The 27362-nt window shown below is 28.8% G+C and overlaps 2 protein-coding genes across 2 annotated transcripts in view; one reads left to right on the top strand and one right to left on the bottom strand.

Annotated features, from left to right (window-relative positions):
- LOC145936281 (ras-related protein Rap-2a) overlaps window positions 1-22776 on the top strand; it is a 33977-nt gene extending 11201 nt beyond the window's left edge. The window contains exons 2-4 of the mRNA XM_083038337.1: window positions 14742-14855; window positions 17095-17518; window positions 20098-22776. Coding sequence (XP_082894463.1) covers window positions 14758-14855; window positions 17095-17518; window positions 20098-20397 — 822 coding nt within the window. The 5' untranslated portion in view covers window positions 14742-14757 and the 3' untranslated portion in view covers window positions 20398-22776. The remainder of the gene's footprint in view (window positions 1-14741; window positions 14856-17094; window positions 17519-20097) is intronic.
- The window catches only part of LOC145935782 (uncharacterized), a 233132-nt gene that overhangs the window by 68811 nt on the left and 136959 nt on the right, over window positions 1-27362 (bottom strand). Inside the window, exons 7-9 of the mRNA XM_083037381.1 lie at window positions 27248-27297; window positions 26293-26526; window positions 25917-25971 (exon numbers count right to left, since the gene is read on the bottom strand). The gene's annotated coding sequence lies outside the window, so the exon portion shown is untranslated. The remainder of the gene's footprint in view (window positions 1-25916; window positions 25972-26292; window positions 26527-27247; window positions 27298-27362) is intronic.

Genomic DNA, 27362 nt, shown 5'->3' with positions numbered 1-27362 from the left:
TATTAACTTAATAAAACTTAATATTTCGCGTATTTACAGAATATCCGATAATAATCACCGCACCATTCGTGTGCAGATAGAATAAATTAAACAGATTTTACTAAAATCCGTTTTGCGAATTTCGCAATAATTAAAGAGAAATTAATTTAACTTGAATTGTGTTCACACTGATCTTTTTAAATTAATTTTTTATTAATTGTTGCGATGATCGCAGAACGTAAAAGACTTCCCTACTCGGTTTAACCTGCTCTATATCTATATACGATAGGTAGGGCGATTATTATCGGACACTTTGTATAAACTAATTAAAATAATTAGAGTTATCTTCAAGTATTCGACAAAACAAACGCAAACTCTAAATGCATTTATTTATTTATTTTTTTTTTCAAAATAAGTTTTATATATTTATGTTCCCTTCTATCAATCTCAATTGTAACTGGCAAAAGTTATCTATATAATCTGTATTTATCGATCAGCTATTTTTCTTTATGCTATAAATCACAGTGCAAAGTACATTAAGACCATAACGCAATGTGCAATTATCACCTAATATATGGTCGTAGGAATACCGGTTGTGAGTCTCAACGTGCTTAATGTGAGATTTATGCTTAGGAATATTTATGATTCCGAAAAGAGATGGTACGGAAATAAGGACAGTAAGAATTTAATATTCTATGAATGTAGTCACTACTGGCGTTTACCTAACAACATCCAGCTTTAAATATAAATTATTTTATGCAAAATAATTTTATGTAATTGAAAGAAAGTTATATGTTGAATTATATTGAGAGAATTTAAAAGAAATTTATATTAACTTCGCATATTAGTTATTTTTTCACAACAACAATTGTAACAATTAATGAATATAATATATATATTATTACGGTATTATTAGTTTATATTTATTCAATTGTCGTTAAAATGCGATTTTGTGCATCTGAATTTTAAAGATTCGGAAAATATTGAAATAAAATGAAAATAAAAATCGTAATCGCATTCAAAATGGACAGTGGACCGCACAATCATTTGAGAAAGGAGCAATGGTAGTCTATTGAACCGTTACAAATGTTACATGATTCAACATGTGTGCAACGTTGTAGAATGAATAAATCGATCCCAAATCGTGCAAATGATGTTACGACATATGTTATGGCATATGTAACAATTTTTTCTTTAGTTATTATACATTTAAAAATAATATAATAATACGAGTCTCATTTACTTGGCAAGTAATTTTAAAAATTATGTTTAAATTGGTGTTGCATCTTACAATTAAATTCGAATATAGTTGTATAAAAATATAAAACTTTAAGTGTAAAACAATTAATAATATTGTAATAAATTTGCAGTATGAAAAAGACAAGAAAAGTTGAATAAAATTAACTTTATTTTTGCTTTACTAATTACACTTTAGAGATTTTCCAACGAAAGAAAATACTTGTGTTGAAAATTTCCATCAACTTTACCGGGACAAGTGTGTATTTGAATGTGAGAAATTTACGACAAAATCGAACTCTTCCATCGGATGAATGTATTTTATATTCAACGCGCGAAAGCTTTATTGTTTTCTCTTCGTGAGTGGATTTAGAAAACTCATCGGGAAATATCGTTTGTCTTTAGTAGCATTTGAAGCCAGTTGAGCTTTGAATATTCTCTATAGCTGGTTTATATTTCCATGCTCACTTTCACGTCACGGATCTCTCTGATTCAAAAGATTTTCTTTGTCATGCTGCAAAGTTTCGAGATTGTAATTAAGATTGAAGCGCCGTGATTCGAAGACTGAATTGAATGAATCTAGTACAAATAAAAGTCCGCTGATTGCTCAACGATAGAGAATAAAATATACGCGAATAAAAACACTTTTGTACAGTTTCTTTTGTTTATAAGATAAATTGAATTTAGAATATATCTCAAATTATATATGTATATATATGGGGCATTCCACGCCAAATCAACGACTTTTTTCCCCGACCGTTTTTGATTTGCTTCATTTTTTTTATGTTTTTGTATCCATTGAAAGTAGCTTCCATGAATTTTTTTAGATTTTTATCTTTATCGATTTCCGAGTTACACATTAAAAAATAATTGATTTTAACAGTTTTCGAAAATTTCAAATATTTATAAGAAAAATAAAAATATTGTTATTGATAAGATGGTCATTTTTTTTGTCTTTAAATGTATTTTTCGAAAAAAATATTGAAAAAATTTAAAAAAAAATTTAATGTTTTAATCAATTTTAACCAAAATTATATTTTTTTCCTCAATGAGACCCGTTCGATTTTTTTCAAGAAAATGTATATTATTCTAGACTTAAAAACAAAATTTTTGAGCTACTGGCGAAGAGGGGATTCAAATATTTTCGATTTTTTAAGACTATTTTTCGACATTTTTTTCAATTTTTTTTTCAAAAATCGCACTTTTTGGTGTTTTACACCAATCTAATTAAAAAAATAAGTATTTACAAAATTAATAGGCATTTATTTCAAAGTATTAAAGGGTCAAGAAAAACAAAAATTCCAATATGTTAAAAAAATTAAAAATATTGGAATTTTCTTTTTTCCTGACCCTTAAAACCCTTAAAACTTTAAAATAAGTGCCTGTTAATTTTGTAAAGACTTATTTTTTAAATCAGAGTTGTGTAAAACATCAAAAAGTGCGATTTTTGGAAAAAAAATCGAAAAGTAGTCTTAAAAAGTCGAAAATATTTGAATCCCCTCTTCGCCAATAGCTCAAAAATTTTGTTTTTAAGCCTAGAATGATTTACATTTTTTTGAAAAAAATCGAAGGGGTCTCATTGAGAAAAAAAAAAAATAATTTCGGTTAAAATTGATTAAAATACTATTAAATTTTTTTTTTTAATATTTTTTTTCGAAAAATACATTCAAAGACAAAAAAATGACCACCTTATCAATGACAATATTTTTATTTTTCTTCAAGTTATAAATATTTGAAATTTTCGAAAATTGTTAAAATCAATTTTTTTTTAAATGTGTAACTCGGAAATCGATAAAGATAAAAATCTAAAAAAATTCATGGAAGCTACTTTCAATGGATACAAAAACATAAAAAAAATGAAGCAAATTAAAAATGGTCGGGGAAAAAAGTCATTGATTTGGCGTGGAATGCCCCATATATATATAGCAATGTTATATTTATTTAAGAAAATTCCTAGCATCTGTGATGAATGTGAAGATCGCTTTAAATTTCTTTTTGCTCATTTATTGTTCGTCAGTTCCGCAAATGCTATAAACGGATCCTATTTGCTTGAATAAACATGAATGGGACACGAAACGCTTAAGTTCATGGTAAATCGGAATATGATGCGTCAGTTTTGTCGACACGCGCTCGCGGGTCTCTTCCTACAAAATAATCTCTCGATTTATTCGTGGCTGCCGTGCAATTTAATCCCGCATCCGCTAACGCGATTACATCACGCAATTAATTCCATATTCAGTGACGTAACATTCAATTTTCGCGAATATTAGTGCTTGCTTTATGATGCATGTCTGCGCCGCCTACATTTTTCCCGTTATTGAATTTCACAGCCTATTTTCTGCACTTCTGGTGAAAGCGTTGCACGTTTACCAGTAATTCGCGTGAATTTGATGTTTTAAGAAATACCAAACGAGTCGACATAAAGCTCTCTGCAAAGTGAAAAGTTTGAGTCACGAAGACAAAAGTTGTACACAATTGTAATACATAGAGGGGAAAGTTGGGTAAAACCGAGTAGGCGGGTCAAACCGGTTATCTCTATTTCTCTTTGTGATAAGTATTGTTATCTATGGCCAATTCGTGTTATTAATTATAAATTGATGCCATTATTATTCTGAGATGAACCGTGTCCTCGTATACACGATACTTCTTTTTTGAGAGAAGTTTGAAGTTTTCGAACCAAAAGAGATCGATATCGAGATAACAAGCAAGTCGTCATGGACTTTTTCTATACAAAGTATCTATTGTCATAAGTACAGCATTGAATTCTGTTCTGATTGCATTAGTTTTTATCGTTCCTTTTACGTTGGAATGTACAGCCATCGTGTTTATTATTTTACTCGTATTGGGGCAAAACCGGGTATCTATGTGTGGGGTAAAATCGGATACAAAAAATATGGGATTAAAAAATTAGAATAGTTTATTTTTAGAAGAAAATTTTTTGTATTGTATTATGATTTAAATAAATCAAGATTTCGTAATTACACGGTGTTTTACATGCTTTCAAATTGGTACCCGGTTTTACCCTGGTAAGGCAAAACTGGGTATTTTGACTGCTTCAAAAAATCTTGTTCTTGCAAATACTTTTTTTCAGCAACTAGCCTCATTTTCTCATAGTTTAAGGTTTACTGAACAGTAAATTTTTTTGTCTTCTCTCTAATTTTTTGTAGGAAGACAAATCCAAAAAAGTACCCACTTTCCCCTATAACAATTACCCTCCAAACAGTAATATCAGAATACATCGCAATGCTAAATTTAAATTTAAATTTAATTATAATCGTAAATTATATTCTTTAAAAACTAAGATCTTTTTATATATAATCAAATCAAACCGATCTTAATTAAATATAAATAATAAAAATAATAAAGTCTTATTTTTATATAGAATATTTAGAAAATATTTCTCTTAAAGTTGCAATAAGTATATATATATATTTTTTTTTTTTTTTTTTTTAGAAAATATATACTTTATCATTTTTAAAAGATTGAGAAAAAAATAGAAAACTAAGAAAATATTAAACTCGAGTTTTATTTTTATGTATTTACTTGTTTTTCGATTGCGTTAATTTTTCTAATGTCACCCTTAACAGGTGGCATTTCCGCCTGAGAAATGTTTCTACTTTTTAACGCAAACAGCATGCAGTTCTTGGTCGTTCCGAAGTACTCCTTCGGAGGTGCTCAAGTGACCCGTTAATAATATCTGTAATTTATGCGACCCTACTCAGAGTACTTCGTATTTATCGTATGTCACGTCGTTCGCGTTATCACAGCTTAACTCAAATACAGCCTTACACTTGAGTGCCGCGTTGATACTTATATCGGTATCGGATGTTGTTTACGCTGTCGGACGTTACCCCGTTTTGCTAGTCGTGTAGAGCATATTTATCTGCGTTGCACGTACTTTTCGGCATTAATCTATGTATTGATATTTTTATATAGGAACGTAGCAATATCCTATAAACGACAAATCTTCTTGTCGCGCGTGCATTACATGTTGCGCAAGTAGGTCAGTTATAAAGGTTATTGACCAAGTTTGCCTGTGTACGGAGCATGGATTAATCGTTTAAATCAAATTCTTCGCTACCTAGACGCACTTTGGAGGCTTTAATACTTTAATAAAATCGTGAAGATGGAAAGAATAATGTAGAATTTATTTCGTCTGTTTGCGAACAAAATTTCGCGGTTATTCCACAGGTCATAATTTATTTAATTAACTTGCCTTTTTAATTATCAAATTATTATTACGTATTTTATAAGTATATTTATATAAAATTGATGAAAATCAATACTTTTGGAACTTTTGGCGATAATTGTACAATCTGTACAATTTAAGATCTAAAATATTGAAAAAAATTAATTAGATCTTTATATATATATAAACCTAGTTAATTTTTTTCATAATTTAATTTATTTTTTAATATTTTAATATATTGACGTAAAAGCCCGTATATCGTAATCTGTGCTATAAATTTAATTTTAAAATCTAGGAAGCTTCCGTGAAACTGTAGAGATTTATGAGAGAAAATACGTACACAATTGGTTCGAACGTGCGGATGCGAAATGCACTGTGTGTGTCTATTTCCTTCTTCTCATCTTGATATGCAAAAAGTTTACCGATTTTATCGATTGGTTCGCGGTCCAATCAGAAGAGCGCGGACGTTAGTCCACTTTTGGTGGTGGTATTTTGGTGATGTGTTAGTTCTCTGGTCCTGATTGTGGTGGTAGTGGTGGAACCGTTAACCGCGTTTCTGGGTCTGATGTTAATAGCGTGGACCAAACGTTTCTCTCCTTTTTGAAACGAAATGCCCTGGTTCTCTTTACAAACTGACTTTTATAAACTTCTCTTTCGCTTTTTTTTTTACACGTGATTAATATCGGAAATGGCTTTTCCACCGCTATAATTCACGTTGTTTTGGATGTCTGGTAGTGGAAATCCGCAATATATGTCGGTGTTATCTCGAAGGGATATACGGTGAATTATTCGATCAAATTAATTGCCCCGAGGATTGATCACGCGCATATAATGTTACATGGTAAGTGGACGATATCGTGTAATTTATACCAAGAACGGTAATTGTAATAAGCGGAATATAATTAATTATTTTTATAATTAACATATAAAACAGCGAGAAGAAAAAGTTAATTTTTATTATATTATATTAATATTTTTTGCACATATGTGTGTGTGTGTGTGTTTTAAAAACGTAAAATGAATAAAATTATACAATGACTAGCATTTACAAGTATTACCATATATAAATTTTAGCATTGACAAATAAATATACACTATGCTTTGTCAATATTGGTAACATATTATGATAACATTATGCTAAAATAAATATCGTTCTTATATTAAATAAAAGATGCAAATATTCTGTGAATATTCAAATAAGAACAACACGGCTCTGGTGCTTATAAATACATTGAAAATAACAAAGCTTTACATATATTTTAATAATTGTTATTGATTTGATTCTTTTCAGTTTCTTTCTCTGTTATCTCATAAGTGTTTGCGCAAAAAATATGCTTCGTTGTATAAAAAACGAATAATTAAATAATAATGCATGCTTTTTATATATAAATGCTATATATAAATATGTATATATAAATATATATATATATATATATTTTCTTTTTTAATTTAATTTTTACAAAAATATATTTATTTAAAAACTTTACATATGATAAAACGATTGCAATCTCGTGTTATATTGCTTTTTTAATTGAAAGACTTGAAATTCTACCCAAAATATTCATAACATAATCTTTCAAAAATATTCTTTTATAGATTATCAGAGTAAGACATCAGTACTAAAAGTTTCCAATAATTCTGAGTAGTCAATGGTCCGATACTTTTGCGAATTTGCATAATATCGTCACGCAATGTAGTTACAGAATTTCCATAGTCAACGCGCTCTCGACGAGATGCTGTATAAAAATTGCGCTTTAAAATTGCTCGCGGGAGTTTCCATGCACGATAGTGGTTGCGTAGGGGGTTGCGAAATCCGTGATAGTCGCGTCTTACGCACGTACTCGCGAACGGATATCGTGTGCGGGTGGATGGTGAATTTTCGTGCGCGCACGCATATAAAGATGTACTCGTATGAAGAGTCACATAGATACGAGACTATTGCGGACGATGGTGACGTAGCTGCGATGAATGTGCGTGTCTATGTAAAATGGAGCAACGACCGGCTCCGCGCTGTCGGGTTTCGTCGTATTGCACCGATCCAGTTTACACAGGCGACGACGATTACGACGAGACGGCGAGCGACCTCGACGATCGTCGTCGTCGTGTCGTCGTCGTGTCGTCGTCATCGTCGTCGTCGTTGTCGATGCGATTCGCTTCTCCCTCGTTTCCTCCTGGGTTCTCGCTCTTTTTTCCTGCTTTAGAAGACTTCGGCGCCCCGTAGGGATAACGTGGGCATGTCAGCACCCTCTTTTCCTCTGTCATCTTATTTTCTTCATCTATACAGTTTCATCGTCGGTCTTCCTCGTCGAGCGGGCACATGCAAGCCGGTGTCGACGTTGACGAAGTCACGTTCCCGCGTTATAGATTATATTCAGTTGTTATTTCAACGAGATTACATTTTCCGTATAATAGCTTATTAATACGAACTTGATTAAATCAGTTTATAAATTTCTCTATAATATTTATAAAACTTTTGAAAGATTATATTTTTAAAAACGTGTTTCTTTTAATCAGCGGTATATTTTCCTTTTCTATTAAAAACTTCTCTTTTATAAACAATTCATAGAGATGCTACTGATAATCCTCGTATTCGGAAAAATTAATCGCATATGGATGCATCTGCATAACTATTTTATGAAATTAACGTTATAAAAATTAGTAATATCAATTATTACACAAATTTTACAATTATATACTTTCTTCTCTCCCCCCCCCCCCTCTCTTTCTAATAATATTTATTCAAAAATTATTTGAAGCATATTCTACTTTTGCGAAATGTGGATAAATGATAAAACTCAACTTTAGCGTTTTATGCGATTTTTATATTATATATATTTAATATTAATATCAATCTATTATATTTATTATGCTCTGTGTAAAGTTGCCAAGTAATTTTATATAGAATATGTGTACGTAATTCATTTGTGATTAAAACTGCATTAATGCAAATTACATTTTATGCGCACCGCTGATACACCATATTACCTATCTGTACGTTCTTGCACTTGATTATAACTTGATGTGAAAGCTAATTGAAGCTGTGCGCAATATACTCCATTAAATATCAAATGTTCCAACCAAATAGCTTCAACAGCTGTGCAGTGAGTATTTTATATGAACTATACGGTGTGACTTTACTCATTATGTTATAAATTGCTCTGAAATATTCTAAAAACTCAATACAAAAGAAACATTTATACAAAGATTACTTTTAACAGAATTTGTACTTGTCTCATTATAAAATCAAATCCAAATTAGAGCCAAATTTTTTTTACATGGTCAATTTATATATATATATATATATTACTAGCCAATGAAATTTTCTTTTATAAATTATCAACGTAAACGGTTAGCATCGCCGGAGAAATGTTGCGTTTCCGTCCCTGAGTATGGTGAAAGATTACATTTAGGATTTAGTCCCTAGAGATCCCTTAGGGGATCACAAGGTAAATGTATGAACTCAGCAACTAATGAAAAATTGTGGTTACTGAGAAAAAGAGAGAGAGAAAGAAAGAGAAAATAAGGAAGGAAAGAAAGAGTTCTCTAAGAGATAGAGAAAAAGATATCAGAAAATTTCTTTCGACATTCTCTCTCTCTCACTTTGCTGAGAGTCTCTATAAACTAGTAGTAAGAAATGATTTTGCGCAGACTATTAGGTATATTTTAAATTTTGTTTAGAGAAAAGTTATGAAAAAATTAATAAAATTTTGAAAAATAATAATAATTTTGATAGATTTATACTTGGCATAGAAACTTTTCTTGCAGATATATTCTTTATTAAAAGTTCGAATTAAAAAGATACTACGTGCCATATAAAAGATTTTAAAGTGACATATATGGAAAATTTTTTTAGAATATATATATTTACACGGAAAAAAAACTGCTGTACATACATTTACTTTGTCTGTTTTACTGTACATTTAGAATGCAAAAATAATAAACACGTGTTTAAACACAACCATTTTCGCAATGTGTGAAATGTTGTTAACTTGCTTGCGAAAATGAGAGCTTCGCACTTTTCGAGCATTGTATAGTTTCGAAAACATTTGCGTTGAAAATTATTCGCTTTGTCTGTCGTCGTAAAATAAAATTTGTACACATAAAAAAATCTTCTTTTTATATAAAGATATAAAACATTTTACAAATTTATTTATTGAATTTAATAAATAACGTATTTATTGAAAAAAAATTATTTTCTAAAAATATTTAGCGATTTAAAAAAGATACACTCTTCTGTATTTCTTGTTTAAAAATCAAACACATATATGTATAATCGTAGCTATTGAATTACTCTCGATCAAATTGCAAACAATTTTTAAGGAAAGAGGATTTTATCTTTTTTATGTTTTATTAATCGTTATCTAGAAAATATTTTTATAGTTTTAACACGTATTTATACTTATAAACTGACTTAATAGTTTCTGTGAATAATACAACAATCGCTCGAAAAGTTATAGATAATCGATTAATTATTATTAATTCGCCTTCCAAGCAAATTAAATAACAATAAATATCACAAACTTGTAACTCGCACTTGAAAAATATTGTTTATTCTATTACATCGTGAACAATCCTGATAAATTAATACATTCTATGTGACTTTTTTTGTTATTCAAAATTGCATTGACTTATCACTTCCATTTTAATCAAGAGACTTCTGTTTTCTGAAAATGGCTTCATATTTCTGCGCAATGATATGAATATCTATATACATTCTAGAAACCAATTTCCTTAATTGAAGACACCTACCTAAAGCAATTTTAGTTAAAGGTAATGATGAACATTTCTCTATCTTAATATAAATCTGATAACGATAATAAAGTCACTTCTGCAAAGTTTCTTTCCTTTAAATTACTATACATTTTTTATGAATGCTATTTTTATCTATTGAATTAAATCGAAATTATAACATCTCTCAATGTCCTTAGTATTAATATTATTTATAAAAAGAGGATGTTTGAATATTCTGATCAGTTTCGATTTTCAAAACTTGAATATAATGTATATCATTAAGATTTGAAAGACAATATTGTCACATATCGCTTAAATGAGAAGGCAAGATATCTAAAGCACATTCACCCGCGTAATCCTCACAATGGTTCACGTAACATGTAAGAATAAGTCGTCTCGGACTAGGGGATTAACGCTTCATCATTCTTAGAATCCCTTGAAGTACAATCCGGCAAAAATATATAAAACTAGGTGAAATAAAAATAACAAAAAATACAGTCAAGATAGAAACAAACCTGTCTGCAAAAGTAAACTTACGTATTGGACATTTCCGTATCATCTCCGGAGATCTCATACTTCATTGATATAAACGAGATTAACATATATTATACATATCAATTATTTATAAAATTATTTTATAAAGCATATTTTTTTATCATATTTCTAAATATATTTTTTAATGCAAAACGTGCAAATGTAATGTTATATGATTTACGATAATTAATAAATGTCGGCTTTTGTATATAAATTTGTAAATATTTAATAATACTGTATATGAATAAAAAAAATATGAGCATGTTTTTTTTAAATATTAATATACTATTAATATAACATTCTTTAATATTAAATAAATATACTTTGTTGTGAAATTTGGATTGAAAGACCCTCTTTTTCAATAAGCAAGGAATATTAAACATGAATAATTATTTAGTAAAGATTTATTTAGGAAATTATGATACATAAATTTTCATAAGTAAAGTACTGCCGCTTTTACATCACTGCGTGCTAACTATATAAAACAAAACGTTTACCCGCATTACTTTCCAAAATAATTTGAATATCGATCCACGATATCTTTCTCTCTCTTTCTCTCTTTCTTTTTCTCTAACCCGCTTTTGTATAATGTTAGGTATTTTTACGATACCCGCACATAAAATTTACATCTTCGCAATAGCGAAGAAAATGACACGATACGCTGTGTAAAATTTTTCGTTTAATAAAATAAAAATATTCCGATATTCACGGAACAAGATTTATTCGCCTGACAGATCCCTTGCCGCATCTATTATTAAAACGCAGCAATGGGGTATTTTGATGGGAACGATGAAACTCGCGTAAATCTCTCTCTAAGCTGGATCAATTCTATAGACTGGGACCTACAACTTGATTATGATGATAAAATCATAACGATATTACTCTTTCATTCTAGCAGTTTTGTAGTCATTATGTCGGTATTATATAACTATCTAAATACTCATGTCATATATACATAGAAGTACAATAAATTTTTCTATTATCTATACAAAAGATGCATCGTGAAAATTATGTTTTGTTATAGAAAATTATACTGATATAAAATTATATGAAAATGTTTGATAATCTTTGAAGTGATAATTAACAATTATAGAGCTGTAGAAAATAATTTAATAAAAATTATTGACAAAAATAAATAATTTTTTAATCGAGTAGCAATCTTCTCTTATCCATATAAATTTTATTTCAACTAACTTTAATATATTTACTTTAATATTACTTTCAAATGAATAACATTATATGTATGGCATATATTACACGTGGATGAAAATGAAAATCACATAAATCTAGCAATTATTTTTTTTAATATGAATAAGTCATAAAAATTCATAAAAATTCAGAGTTATAAAAATTCAGATCTACGACACCAACGCATTGTTGCATTTATTAAAAAAATTTGCATTTAAATTAATTATAGAACAGAATATAAAGATTGCGATTTATGGAATTCTATTTTAGAATTTCTAACTAATATATTATGCAATATAAGTACTGCAGAGATTTTACATAGAAGAATATCTGCTACGTTTTATGCCATCAGCGTATGATTTGCAGAGGAAGCTATTGAATAGCTTTTGTATAGAAAAAAGAAGATTGCGGATGTTCGAGAAACCCTTGTAATTTCTCCTCTCGCTCTGAAGAATTCCCGGATGATAAATTGTGGATAGTTTCGTAAGTCGAATAATACTGCTGGGAAGATTGGATAGTGAGAATGATTTGTCTCTGCAGACGCATTTTGACGAGATATTAATATAGTGTGTTTTATTTTTTCTTTTTCTTTTTTTCTTTTTTTTCGATTATTGTCGGCAGTTTCTTTCAAGATTGGTTGAAGAATGATTGTAAAAAAATACACACACACACACACACACACACATATAAATATATATATAAACACTTCAATTTTATATATATTGCATAGTAAAAAAAGATTAATAATTACGTGAATCTAATAAAAGCGCCATTAAAAAAATATTTACATATCAAATTAGACTCTGTTCAGAATCGATCAGAGAAGCATGAGCTAAATACATGCGTTATTAGGAAAAAGTCAAAGAATGATTCAATGATATTACTGATATTGCAAGTCTGTCGCGTAGCAGTTATCGCGATACTCATCTATCGATCGTTTCTCACGAAGATAGGCTATGCAGACTCGCGTTAGCGTATATTATACGGATTATCTCACTGGGAAATTACATTATTGATCCACGATAAATGTCGATAAAAGCCGGCTCACAGCGGATCACTAGGCTGTTCTGAGCGAGATTAAAAAATGTCGATGCAGAGAAAAAGTAAAAAACGAGCAAACATCCCAGATGCGTCTCCTTTCAATATTAAGAACATCATGTTTTGTGGATTAATAAAAAATCATGATTTAAAAAGTAGCCGAGATTTTGTGATAAAGATTAACGAGCGGAATATCAAAGTCAATAATACCAGGTGGGAGTATCTGTCACTTTCCTTTTTCGGACGATATTTACGAGCAGGAAAAGCAAATTATAAAATTACAAAATAATATTTATTTTATATACACATATAATTATTATATACATTTTTAGAGTAGTTGCAATGTTATATATAATAATTGTTTAAAATTATTATCTTTTTCTTCAATTTATATAAACATATAAATATCTGAACACGAACACATTTACACATCACAAAATAGTCGAGACGGAAACTTCAAGATCAAAATTTCAGAGCGACGTTGCTTTATCTGGCTTTGCATCCTCTGTAATATTTTACATGATCGCGGTCTTGTGTCTTCTTTTGTTCTCGGAGTAAATTTTAGATCCCGACAAATGTAGAAACAGAGATGGACAACAGACGAGGGGCTGATTTCAGTATTTCTATTCAGGACTCTTGATTGCTTCCTTAATCAGTGCCTGGTCCTCTAGCCGAAGAGCAGCGTGGAGGCGATCGCGGGATAAAAAAAGGCTCTCGTAACGTGCTATGCTTTATACGGTAGACACGTACATTCGATTATTTAGGGTGGCAGCTTAAGCCATCTCGCTGTTCGCTGCGGCTATTCAATAAACTTCGTAACGGCACAAAAGATTAATGACGTTAAGCGGAAGAGGGATCGCCTAAAGCGCTGTTTCATGCGCACAAAAAATGGCTTATACTTGGCGGAAAATAAATTTACTGTGCTATGCCGTGGGGCATATATCTCGTAGCAAGATTGCAAGCATACTCGAGAGAATTCTTTGATGTCAGTGCTGTACTATCTCGAAATTAACTGTATCGCGAAGGAAAAGTAGTAATTTCGTTCGTTATTTAAACCAACGATCTTACGTACTCTATATCCTTCGCGTTTCTAAGATTGCAATTTTAATTTATATGTCATTTCTGTATACGCACAAAAGCGCAATTGAATAACACAAATTTTTTTTTATATAAATTATATTTTAAATAGTCTTAAAAAATCATTGATATTAACATTATATGATAAATTTTAAATTGAATCTCTGTTAAAATACATTGTTAAAATTATGAAGCATATCGATCGATATCCAACACAATATTTGTGATTAACTAAGCGACAACAACATTCGATGACAAAATTCTATTCATCTGTATATCAATCGAATGTGTGAAAAGACCAACCATTCGCTATAGTGGGTCTTTCTCTCATTGCTTTATGACGCAAATACGTATAATCGAAATGTATAACACTGGACACAATGTTATAGAGATTGGAATTTATAACAAAATATTGACTACATATTTTCCATATTAAACTCGTATATAAATTAAAGAATTTAGAAAGTATATAAACTCGTCTATCGATTTTATAATCTTATTTTCTCTTCCGCAGAGTTAATAAAACTAGAGAAATGTGGCAAAACTCGATTATCACAACACATTTTTATTAACTTTTCTTTGCTTGGGGATTTTTCCGACAGTTAATAAATAATTTTCGGGAAAAGAATTGCGTCAATAAATAAAAAAGGAGGGATCATATATGTATTTTTTTATATAGAAATTAAGATTAAAATATTTATTAATGTAATCTTTATGCAGTAATTGAGAAACAAAAGTGCCATTTTTCAAATGTGTGAATTCTTATCAGATATCTCACGGCACAAATGATGAAAGGCCGTCATCAGTTTCGCCGTCGCTTCAGTTTGCAACCTTCGGCGCATTTGAAAGAAGAACAAGAGGATGGAACGACAAAGAATGTCAGGTAATGTGAAAGAATTACTGTCACGATTATTTATTTCTCTACCTTTATTGACCTGTAATTAATTATTGATGATCAAGTAATCTTAAACTAAGATTGTTCAATCATTCTTCTACTGTGACTAATCTTTAAGGCTCCTGGTACCTTGCCGACCATGTCGGAATCGTGACGTCAGAGGCGAGAAAACACACGCTAAAAATTTTTAGATGCCATTTCTAAATAAAAACATATTTGCATAAAATAACATCTAAGATCTCTTTAACACTTCTGAAAAACGCCGAAAACTATCCTTTTCCCTTTATAATCAATTAACAGCTGTAAAATGTAATATTATGAGGCTCAGTCCGTCTGGTCTTTGCACATGCGCAGTCATTCCGCATGTCAAAGTCTGATATCTCGATCATTTTACGGTTGTTGATTGACTGTCAAGGGAGAAGAATAGTTTTCAGCGTTTTTTAGAAGTGTATTAAAGAGATCTTAAGTGTTATTTTATGCAAATATGTTTTTATTGAATGGTATCTAAGAAATCTCAACGTGTTATTTCTCGCCTCTGACGTCACGATTCCAATATGGCCGCGGTGAGCACCCAGGAGCCTTAAGTAATAAAAGATTTAAAATCCATTTCCAAAATAAATAAAGAAAATATATTATTTTTAATATTCTTTCTATGACATGCAGTGTTGTGCTTAGATGATTTTAAAATTAGCTAGATAAAGATGAGATAAAAATATGTAAATTCATCTTAGATAAGATAAAGATGATTTTATTTTAAATATATATAGATAAAAGATAAAATTATATGACGATTCATCTAGATAACTTCCAGATAATATTATTTTTAAAATCGCTTATGTAAACAGTTAAAAAATGTAATGTAAAATAAAAAAATTAAAATTATAGATATAAAAATATATTTATAGTTTTATTTATAAGTTTTTATCGTTTACTGCTCAAGTTCTATTACTTAAAATATTTTCATGTGCTATGAAACTCTAAACCAAATTATCTGAATATTATGTTAGATAATTTAGTAAAGATAACACTTTTTTTATCTAAGATGCAGATATAGATAATACATTTTTTTATTATCTATATAAAGATAAGATAACGCCAAAATTTCATCTAGATGATCATCTATATAATTTTATTTAGATAACAGCAAACACTGACGACATGACACATAACTCTATCACATTCATATAAAATTTATTAAACGAGACTGGATGCAATTAAAATCAACATTTCGCGAGTCATCTTTAAGAAGAAAAGTTTCATATAGGCGATACGTGATGGAACCGATATTAATCTTTTCATCCCTTTGAAAGAAGAGTCATCTTCTCTCCGGGAGATGCGTTCTTTGAAGCAACATGCAGATACAGTGTGTTCGATTTTCGATATTATATATCTCCTCGACATCTGGCGTAAACTTAAAGTCTCAACACGAGGCTATTCGCGTTCGAAGTAATAAATCGTAGACCGGAAAAATTGCTTTCAGCTTGAAATCCCACTTGACTGCGCGCGCGCGCGATACACATTTTTGCTTCTTTTCTTGCACTCTCCTTTTCGTTGCCCCATCCATTTCTCGTGACTGTCTCTCAGATTTTAGTCTGCGCTTTAATTTCGCGGCGAATCTACGCGAAAAAGGAAGCTCGCTTTTATGTGCCCGGTAATAACTGTGTCTGACTTCTTCTAATAAGCGCAGATGATTACGAAGAGACCGAAGGGATATTTAGAAGCAGCTGTTGCTATTTGGTGCATGTAAAAGCGACTGTGTATAGCCTCGTCGTTCACAAGAGGCATTCTCTAGCATCGATAGTGCCACGAATTCAGGACACTCTATACAAAACTGCAGCGTTCAATAACATGCGTTTCCTTGTATTGCGGATCCTTCGTGTTCATTAGCGCAACATTCTCTTCCTTGGATGATTGTCTTTCCTAAACGGAGAAATGCGGTTATCTCTTTATTTCCGCCATCGTATTGCGGAAGAGAGATTGTATATTTGTATTCTATCGTTTCCGTTAACAACAATATCTCTCATAACAATTCCTCTAGTATCTCATAACGCCTGCAGCGATTTATATCTATTTACAGAGGTTCATTTGAATACACATTGTGTAAAATGAAAAATGTTAACAAAACACTTTCACACAATCTGTTATTAATTGATTTGTTGGAACAATTTCGACATTAGCGTATCAAATAAAATGCAGGTTAATAAAAAGAGCATGTTAATTGTTTCAGAAACGACAGATTGTCAGAATCGGACAGCGGTGGTGGAAAATCGGCCGAGAGTTCGGTTCGACATAAGATCGTGATGATGGGCGCAGCGAAAGTCGGCAAGTCAGCAATAATTAACCAGTTTCTTTACAATACATTCACGCCCAAGTACAAGCGCACCGTCGAGGAGATGCATCATGGTGATTTCAATGTTTCCGGGATCCAGTTGACTCTCGATATTCTAGACACATCCGGCTCATACGAATTTCCGGCAATGAGAGATCTGTCGATCAAATCAGCTGATGCCTTCGTTCTGGTTTACGACGTCAATGATGCTAATACGTTTCTCGAGGTGAAGACCCTCAGGGCTCAGATACTCAGCACGAAAGGAGCCGTCCCTATAGTAGTCGTTGGCAATAAGATCGATCTCGTAGAAACGAAACAGGAGGTGAGTTTCGGTGGCAATAAGATGTTCATCGACTTCAATATCTTCTGGATACTCTATGCACTCCATTTAGTAACTCCGTTTTCGGAGAAGATTATAATAAACCTGCACTTGTGCTCGACTTTTCGAAAAAATTTATTCTATTCTTAAAATTATATATTTTTTTAGTATTGGAAAAAAGAACTTATCTGGGAATTTATATCCCGATATCTGAATCTGATTAGAATCCGATAAGAATTGAACGTTTGTTCGAATTCCGTATCAATCCGAAATCAGAGAAGAAAATATGTGCGTAGAAATATTTGAAAATCTAGCAACCCAAGTACATGCAAATAGTATCTAAAAAACTCAAATAAAAATTGAATTCTTTTCTACATAATATTTAAGTTTATTTTATTTAAATTTTATTATATATATATATATATAATAAAATTTAAATAAATTAAATATTATGTAGAAAAGAATTCATATATATATATATATATATATATATATATATATATATATAATAAAATTTTAATAAAATAAACTTAAATATTATGTAGAAAAAGAATTTAATTTTTAATTGGGTATATATATATATATATATATATATATATATACAGGGTGTCCCAAAAATCCTGCAACAGTTAAATATCTCGAAAACAAAGGCTTTTTTGAGAAAAAATGTTTAAAATAAAAGTTGTGGGGCTTTAAGCTGCGTATTAAGTAATAATATTAGTGTGACTATAAATAGCATTGTTAAAGCCACGTAAAATCCACTTTAAAATTTTTTAATGGAAACCCCTATTTTTGATTACATATTCGTGTAGCTTATCTTATCTTAAGCTTTTCAAAACATTATAATAAAGTTTTTTCCGTTAAATATTTTTCAAGTTATGAGGCTTGAAAGATACAGAGTATTTTGACATAAAATACAAAATATCTTGTAAAACATTCAGTTTTCAGTAATCTTACCTTAATGCACAGAATAATGAGACCAATCAATTGATGTAAAGAAAACGCATAAATGTTTAAAAAAAAAAATATGTTGCAAATTGTATACATTTTCTTAAAAATAACTGATCTATTATTTTATGCATAAAAGTATTAAGATAAGATTTTCGAAAACTAAATATTTTACAAGATGTTTTGTATTTTGTCACAAAATATTGTAAACTTCAAGTATTATAATTCAGAAAGCACTGAATGAAAAAATATTTTATTATAGTATTTTAAAAAGCTCTAAAAAAAGATAAGTTACAAAAATGTGTAAGCAAAAATAGGGGTTTCCATTTAGAAATTTCAAAGTAAATTTTACATGGCCTTAACAATGCTATTTATAGTCACACTAATATTACTATTTAATGCGCCACTTAAAACCCTACAATTTTTATTTGAAACATTTTTTTTTTTCAAAAAGCTTTTGTTTTCGAGATATTTGATTGTTACAGGACTTTTGGGATACCCAAAAGATTGGATGTGTATATATGTATATATATTGTATATACGCACAGGATGTACATACCTATATACATACAGTATATATACACAGGGTGATCCACATAACTCTTTACAACTTAATATCTCGGAAACTAAGATTTATAGAAAAAAATGTTTCAAACAAGTTGTAAGGCTTATAAATATCTATTTACTAGTCTTAAATCAGTTTGACCATAGGTGGCGATGCCAAGGTCAGGGCAAAATTATCTTGAATTTTTTAAAAGGGGGGAATCACTATATTTTTTTTACATAAACGATTCCTCACAATATTCTGTATAAAAAGTTATATAAGGATAGAATAGTCAAAAAGTTAGTAGTTTACGAGTTTACGAGATATTTTATACTTTATTTGGATATAATTTTACATAAACTATAAAATATCTCGTAAAATATTTATTTTCCAATGATCTTACCTCAATACTTTTATGCACAAAGTAATGAGAGAAATTAATTTGTGTAAAAAAATACATAATTATTTTTAAGGAAAAATATGTAATTTGCAACTAGTAATTATATTTTTTTTTTACAAACAACTGTGTGTTTTCTTTATATCAATCGATTCCTCTCATTATTTTGTGCATAAAAGTATTAAGGTAAGACTATCGGAAAATGAATATTTTACGAGATATTTTATAATTTATGTAAGATTATGTCAAATTAAAATATCTCATAAACTATTCACTTTTTGACTATCTTATTCTTATAACTTTTTATGCAGAATATTGTGAAGAATCGATCTATGTAAAAAAAATATACTAATTCCATTTTAAAAATTCAAGATTAAAGATTTCATGATCTTGGCTTGACCTTGGCAACTTTACTCAAGGTCAAAGTGATAAGATCAACAAAAGGATATTTCAAAACCCTACAACTTTTGTTTGAAACATTTTTTCTGTAAGTCTTATATAGTTTCCAAGATATTAAGCTGTAAGAGTTATGTGGGCCACCCTGTACATATTAAATATATATATAGGAACAATAAATTTTGTAGTAAAACTTAGAATATGTATAATAATGAAAGTGTATACATATTGTAAAGATGAATAATATTGATTCAATTATCTGTATAATAAGTTAACGTTATAATGATGAAATTGCAGGTGGAGAGCGAGAGCACGAGAGAGTTAGTAACTATGAAATGGGAAAACGGCTTCGTGGAAGTGTCGGCGAAGGAAAACCTAAATATCTCTCAAGTATTTAAAGAGCTTCTCATCCAAGCCAAGCTGAAGTATAATCTAAGCCCGGCGCTGCAACGTCGCCGCCGGCAGTCCCTGCCACCTCCGCAGCATCTGAATTCGCGCAGCAGCAGTGTCCACGTGCCATCACCAACTCAGCTTCAACACTTACAACAGATTCGCGAACGCTCCGATTCCAAAAGGAATTCTTGCATTCTGTCGTAAAGCGAGATCTTTCCTAGAACCGCCACGGTAAATCTCCCTTGACGATATCACGTATACCGAATCGATCGGCATCCAATCTGAGAATCCAAGTATGACAGATATGACAGATGATTAATTGACCCGGAACTAGGGCCTTTATTTGCGGGCTATGGATACGGTATAAGCTATGGGTATCGATTGTGCAAAATTTCGATAATTCACGCGAAGCCGCGAAAAGAGTCGCGGTAATTCGGTATTTCGTCCATCGCAAATATGAATCGCAAAATATTTAAGCGAGTCTAAAAATATGCACGTGTTCGAAAAAGTTTTGTTCTGATGTCATGTAATTATTTTTATATATTGAAATGACGGATCTTCTAAATGAACAGGTATATATTGTATATATAATTAAAAATTATTTTTTATATGAATAACTGAAATACTTAAAAATTTAATTCTTTTATTACTATCTATAATTATATGTATTTTAATTCGAAAATTTTAAATTTTGAAATCCGCGATTTCAGGAATTTCTGAATCTCTGTAATGCTTTCAATAATTAAATGGATCACACTTTGTCTCATACACAAAATTTAGTTCAGAAAAATAATATTCTAAATATCTAAATGAAATATTAAAATACAACTGTGTCCAGTTCTTTTCGTTTAACCTATACGAATACTTTCGTCAATTTAATGGAAATAGCGTATATAAGACGTCAACAAAATATATGTAATGAGCTGATAATAGTAATATAAGTAATAAAAAAGTATCACGAGTCTTGAATCTATACATCGCGCTTCTTTCCATTTTCTAATAACTCTTATTATCCGTTCGGATATTGAACAATTTCAAAGAGTCAATTTCTATTACAGCATAACACAAACAAAGCGTTTGTTTCTTCGAGTTCGAAGAATATTTCATAAAAATGTAGATATATATATATTCTCTATTAGTAACTTTTACAACTTATTGTAAGCAACTCCTCTACTTGTCACAAATACAAAATAGATTGATAGCAACCTTGAAAAGATCAGTTGAGAGATCAAGGAATTAGAGATGATGCAAACTTTTAAAGTATTCTGTTCTATAAAGAAAAGTTTAAAAATTTATGACATTTTTTGGAAGAAATTGTTAACTTCTAATATGTAGAATTTCAAAGTATATTACAATAAGAGATATTTTGTTACTATTATATGTGCATTGAGAGATACATTAACAAGACTTTATAATAAATCCGACTTTAAATTATCTTTCTTCTATATTCTATATTGTCTTTTGACTGCGATATCAAAACAATGATCCAAATGAATTTGTGCGTTCGTCTATATATTTACATAAAGATAATAATTTAAAAATTCCGAATTTATATATAATTACATAGTTTTATTATATATTTGAATATATCGTATTTCAGGGTTACTTCACACTGCCCGGTCTTTTATTATTATGGATTACACATATATATTGTAAAATTTAAGAAGATAATATTACAAGAATTTATCAATTATATAGTTATATATACGTATATAATAAGAATTGGTTTTTATCTCTTTATTTATATGAATATATATATGTATATATTTTGTTAGAATTTATTATATATATTATCGCTAATAAAATGTTTACTTGCAATATCGAAAAAACGAGTGATAACAATAAAAAAAAGGAATGAGAGAAATCGCAGTTTACACGAATAGATATAAACTTTCATGTATTTTTACGATCAAATAAATTAAGTTCTTCTACTAACAATCGAAAAAAACAAAGTATATATTCTATCTGCAGCGAGACATTAGACCTTCAAATATTTATAGCCTCAGCATGATAATATATAAAATACCCATATAGTCTGTATTGTCTCGGATTCATGTATTGGCGTAAATCTATATGACATTTTATGTGTTGTTATAATTATTATGACTGCAAGGTATTGTCTCAGCTACTGTTCATACCAAATTTTCGAAAAGAAAGTTTAATGTAAATACTATTCATATTGTACTTCACTTTCAAACTATAATATAGAGTAAAAAACAATAGTAATGTATAAAACATAAGTTTCTTTTTAAGTATATACTCGACAAATATATACGGAAATATATATAAATTAAACGTAGTTGTTTAAATCGGAAATGTGAAAATTATTAGAACAATGTGTGGTAGGCAGTTGGTAAAATTAATATTTGTGCAGTACATTTTTTCAATTTCTATAGAATAGCCACCGCGAAGACATAAAGAATAATTCGATCTTTCTGATTGTTAATGTATATTTAAATACACGTTAGACACATACAGAATTGTCTTATGTGCCACTTTTTTCTCTCGTGTATAATTGATGATGAATTGTTTTTAAATACTATTTTTAACATTGTTTTATTATAAATATTTAAATTATAATATTATAATATTATAAATTATAATATTAATTGTAAATAAAAAATACTTATTTTATTATCTCTGGTTTCTTTATCGAAAATTTTAACGAATACTGTCAAAAATACCTATATAAAATATCTATAAATGAGTAAGCTTTTGAAGTGACGTTCAATTCTTCAACTCTGTATATGAAGAAGTAAGGCTTTTTCATTTGAAAGATTTGTCTCACTACATAGATATTTTTATTACTATAAACTGAATTTATATTTCAACTGCATTTTCTGCATTAGAGAGAAGCATTAGACATCTATGTAACATAAAATTGTAATGTTGACACACATACACACACATACACATCTTGTTACTTATAAATTCACATTTAATTTTATATAAATATACATATACGCTAAAGCACTTTAATATAACTGTAATATTAATTAAATATATTAAATATATATATAATATGTGTGTGTATGTATGTGTATGTATATGTATATATGTGTGTCACTGATTCAGTGCTTTGTTAGTATTATAAGAACCAATATAGCTTATAAGTTTTAACTAATCTAATTACTTATCTAATTAATTATCTAATTAATATAGAAAATGATAATTTAAACATAATTACCATTTCAAGAGAGAAAATATTTTTGGTTTTACTTCTACTGTATATTTCTTTTTTATCATCGACATTATATACGTGTTATGGTAGTAAAAACATAAAATTGTATAGCAAATATATTATTTTCTTATAAATATTAGAGTGCATTCTTCCATGAGAGCACAGCTTTAGAGAGAAAAAAAAAACATAACTTAGAAGAATATATCGATATATATAATATCTAAATAAATTATGCGTGTGATCGTAGCCACACAATTTATTTTATAATATAATAATATATGAAAGCAGCCTTTCCTTTGTTGTTTAAATGAATTATATGATAACAAATATTAATGTTAGAGTTATACACATTAACATTTGATTTTGTATTATTACAAATTAATAAATAAAATATGCAGTACTCTAAGAAATAAGATTGCCTGCTTTTTATAAGTTTGTATTTTTTTAAACAAAATTAAACTTTTTATTATTTATTCTAGAACAAAACAAGCGCGCACTACACGCGCGCAATTGTTCTATCTGATATTAAAAATAATGTAATTTTTAAATTAGAACACAAGCGCGCGCTATGCGCGCACCATTCCTTGATTTTATGTAAAAAATGATATATTTATATAAAGTTTGTTTAAGCTTAATTAATATTTTTTTGACAGAAATCCGCTGATTAAAGCGTTAATTTGCTAATTAAGTTTTAAAATAAAAATATGTTATAAAAATTAAAATAATAATGTTATAAATAATATGTTATAATACTTTAAACTCAAATAATATTTTTTGACAGAAATCACTTGATAATTTAATCGAGTTTAAAGTACTATAATATTTTATTTAAAACACTATTATTTTATAATTTTTATTACATATTATTATTTTAAAATTTAATTAACAAATTAACGTTTTAATCAGCTGATTTCTGTCAAAAATTATTAAAGCGTTATTTTGCTAATTAAATTTTAAAATAATAATAAGTTATAAAAATTAAATATGTTGTAAATAATATGTTATAATGCCTTATCTGCGATTAATATTTTTTGACAGAAATCAGCTGATAACTCAAAAATATTAATCGAGTTTAAAAAATTATAACATATTATTTAAAACATATTATTATTTTAATTTTTATAACATATTTTTATTTTAAAAATTAATTAGCAAATATTAACGTTCTAATCAATTGATTTCTGTCAAAAAATATTAATAAAGCGTTAATTTGCTAATTAAATTTTAAAATAATAATAGGTTATAAAAATTTAAATAGTAATATGTTGTAAATATAGTATGTGATATAATGCCTTATCTACAATTAATATTTTTTGACAGAAATCAGCTGATAACTGTCAAAAAATATTAATCGAGTTTAAAGTACTATAACATTTTATTTAAAACATATTATTTTCTAATTTTTATTACATACTATTATTTTAAAATTTAATTAACAAATTAACATTTTAATCAGCTGATTTTTGTCAAAAAATATTAATAAAGCGTTAATTTGCTAATTATAAATTTTAAAATAATAATAGATTATAAAAATTGAAATAGTAATATGTTGTAAATAATATGTTATGTTATAATGCCTCATCTGCGATTAATATTTTTTGACAGAAATCAGCTGATATAACTGTCAAAAATATTAATCGAGTTTTAGGTATAACATATTATTTAAAATTTAAAACATATTATTTTATTTTATTTTATTTTGTTCAAACTCTCAAACTGCTAACCCTCCCGATAACAGCCGATTTATATTTTATATTAAATATTTTATATTATTAAATGGAGGACTATTTTATTATTAATTTCTTATATATTTAAACACAATCTTTTATTTATTAAAGCTTTAATCAGTGCGCAATAACGTCATGTGTACAATACAATCATATATCCAATGTGTATGTACACAAACATGGTCATGTGTACATACACGATGCACTCACGATCGAGTTGCACACATGGACGAAATAGATACACGACAGAATTGGACACACGATAAAGTTAAACACATGACAAAGCTGGATACACGACAGAATTGGACACTGATTAAAACTCTTTAAAAAATACAAGTACGTGTTTAAAAATATAAGAAAATATTAATAAAACAATTCTCCGTGCGATAATAAAGATTAATATTGACAAAACACGTGACATAACGTAATGATTAATGATATACTCGACCCTAAAATTAACTATTGCAGCTAATTCTTTAAACTCTTTAAAAAAATGAAAGAACGTGTTTAAAAATATAAGAAAACGTTAATAAAATCGTTTTCCGTTCAATAATAAAAAATATTGAAGAAACACGTGAGATGACGTACGCAGGGTTATACTCGATTGTAAAACTATGAATAAATTAATTTTCGCAGCTAATGATTAAAATACTTTAAAAAATAACACCATATGTATAAATATAGGAAAATATTAACAATATTGAGGTAACGAGAACTATTTAACAATCTACAATTTAGATCTACATCTACATCTACACAATCTAATTTCTACAAAATACCGTTACCTCGTAATAAAATAATAGTTTATTACTCACCGGCCGATGCGCAACAACAACAACGGAGTTACGGATGCATCGAAGCTACGTTGATCTGTAACATACAAATAAAATCCAAATTATAGCAGCGCTTTAAATAATTAATATTTTCAAAAATTATTATTGTGCCCATTAAATTTTATATTCGACGAATACAATCATCAATAGATGTATAATTGAGTAACTTTATAAATTTTGCAAAGACTATATTTTTTATAATATAAACTTTTATAAGACTTATATATCAAAAATATTTCTCTCTAATTCTCTTTTGTTTAAATCATACTAATATAGAAATACAAAATAATATATATATAGGTATATGCATGTACGCGATTTATAATAAGTATATTATATATAGTATGACAATACTCACTCTAGAGTTGCTCCGCTGGCGCCCGATACCTTCTAGGCCTGCTCCTCCTCTCAGGTCGGGTTGATCAGAATTGTCCGTTTTATTAAAATCCATCGATTTCCGAAACACGCGATACTTTGAACGACACTCCCGCACTAAACGCGCGATACTTTGAACGAAATTTTCGCACTAAACGCGCGATACTTTGGACGAAACTCCCGCACTAAACGCGCGATACTTTGAACGACACTCCCGCTAGAACGAGCGATACTTTTTACACATATTTAAAAAAAAAATTATTATTATATTAAAATTATTATTATAATATTTGTATATTTTTTATTACGCGTCGATCGTCGCGAAAACTCGATAATCAATCAGTGCAACCGGCCAATGTCAAAATAAGAAATAAATAAAATAAAGTAACGCGTAGTAGAATTTGCATTAAAAGTTCTGAAATATTCTCGTAAATTATTATGCAAATTTTTAATCACTATTCTTTTAATTTTTTTTTCGCAAAAAAATATCCGCAAAATATCTTTTAGATCTCACGTTATTTTACTACAATTTTGTTTTAACTAATGTAAAATCAAGTTATCAACATAAATGAATGGATTACGAACAGTATAATATCGATACATTATTATCACAATAAATAATTATGATTACATAATAAATAATTATGATTATATATGATCAATTATTCAAAAATTTATAATCACACATACGCAATTCATAATCATTAATTATTGTGTGCTGTGTAAAATAAATTAGATTAACTATACTATGTATATGTATTATAAAATGTTTACTGTATTACTTTTAAACGGAAATATTTTTAATCTGTTGTAATCCATCCATTTTGAGGTAACGGGAACTATCTAACAATTTAGATCTACATCTACACAATCTACATCTGCACAATCTAATCTCTATAATACACCGTTACCTCGTAAAATAATAGTTTATCACTCACCGATTGATGCCCAACAGCGGAGTTATAATCGCATCAAAGCTACGCTGATTCTGTAACATACAAATAAAATCCAAATTGTAACAATGTCAACAGTAATTAATATTTCAGAAAACTA

The sequence above is a fragment of the Prenolepis imparis genome, unplaced genomic scaffold, assembly GCF_030444845.1.
Source record: "Prenolepis imparis isolate NDT839.2.m4 unplaced genomic scaffold, iyPreImpa1.0 SCAF_5, whole genome shotgun sequence".
NCBI classification, from domain to species: domain Eukaryota; kingdom Metazoa; phylum Arthropoda; class Insecta; order Hymenoptera; family Formicidae; genus Prenolepis; species Prenolepis imparis.
The sequence above is the reverse complement of the archived record's forward strand: the minus strand, read 5'-3'. Positions and strand labels throughout refer to the sequence as shown.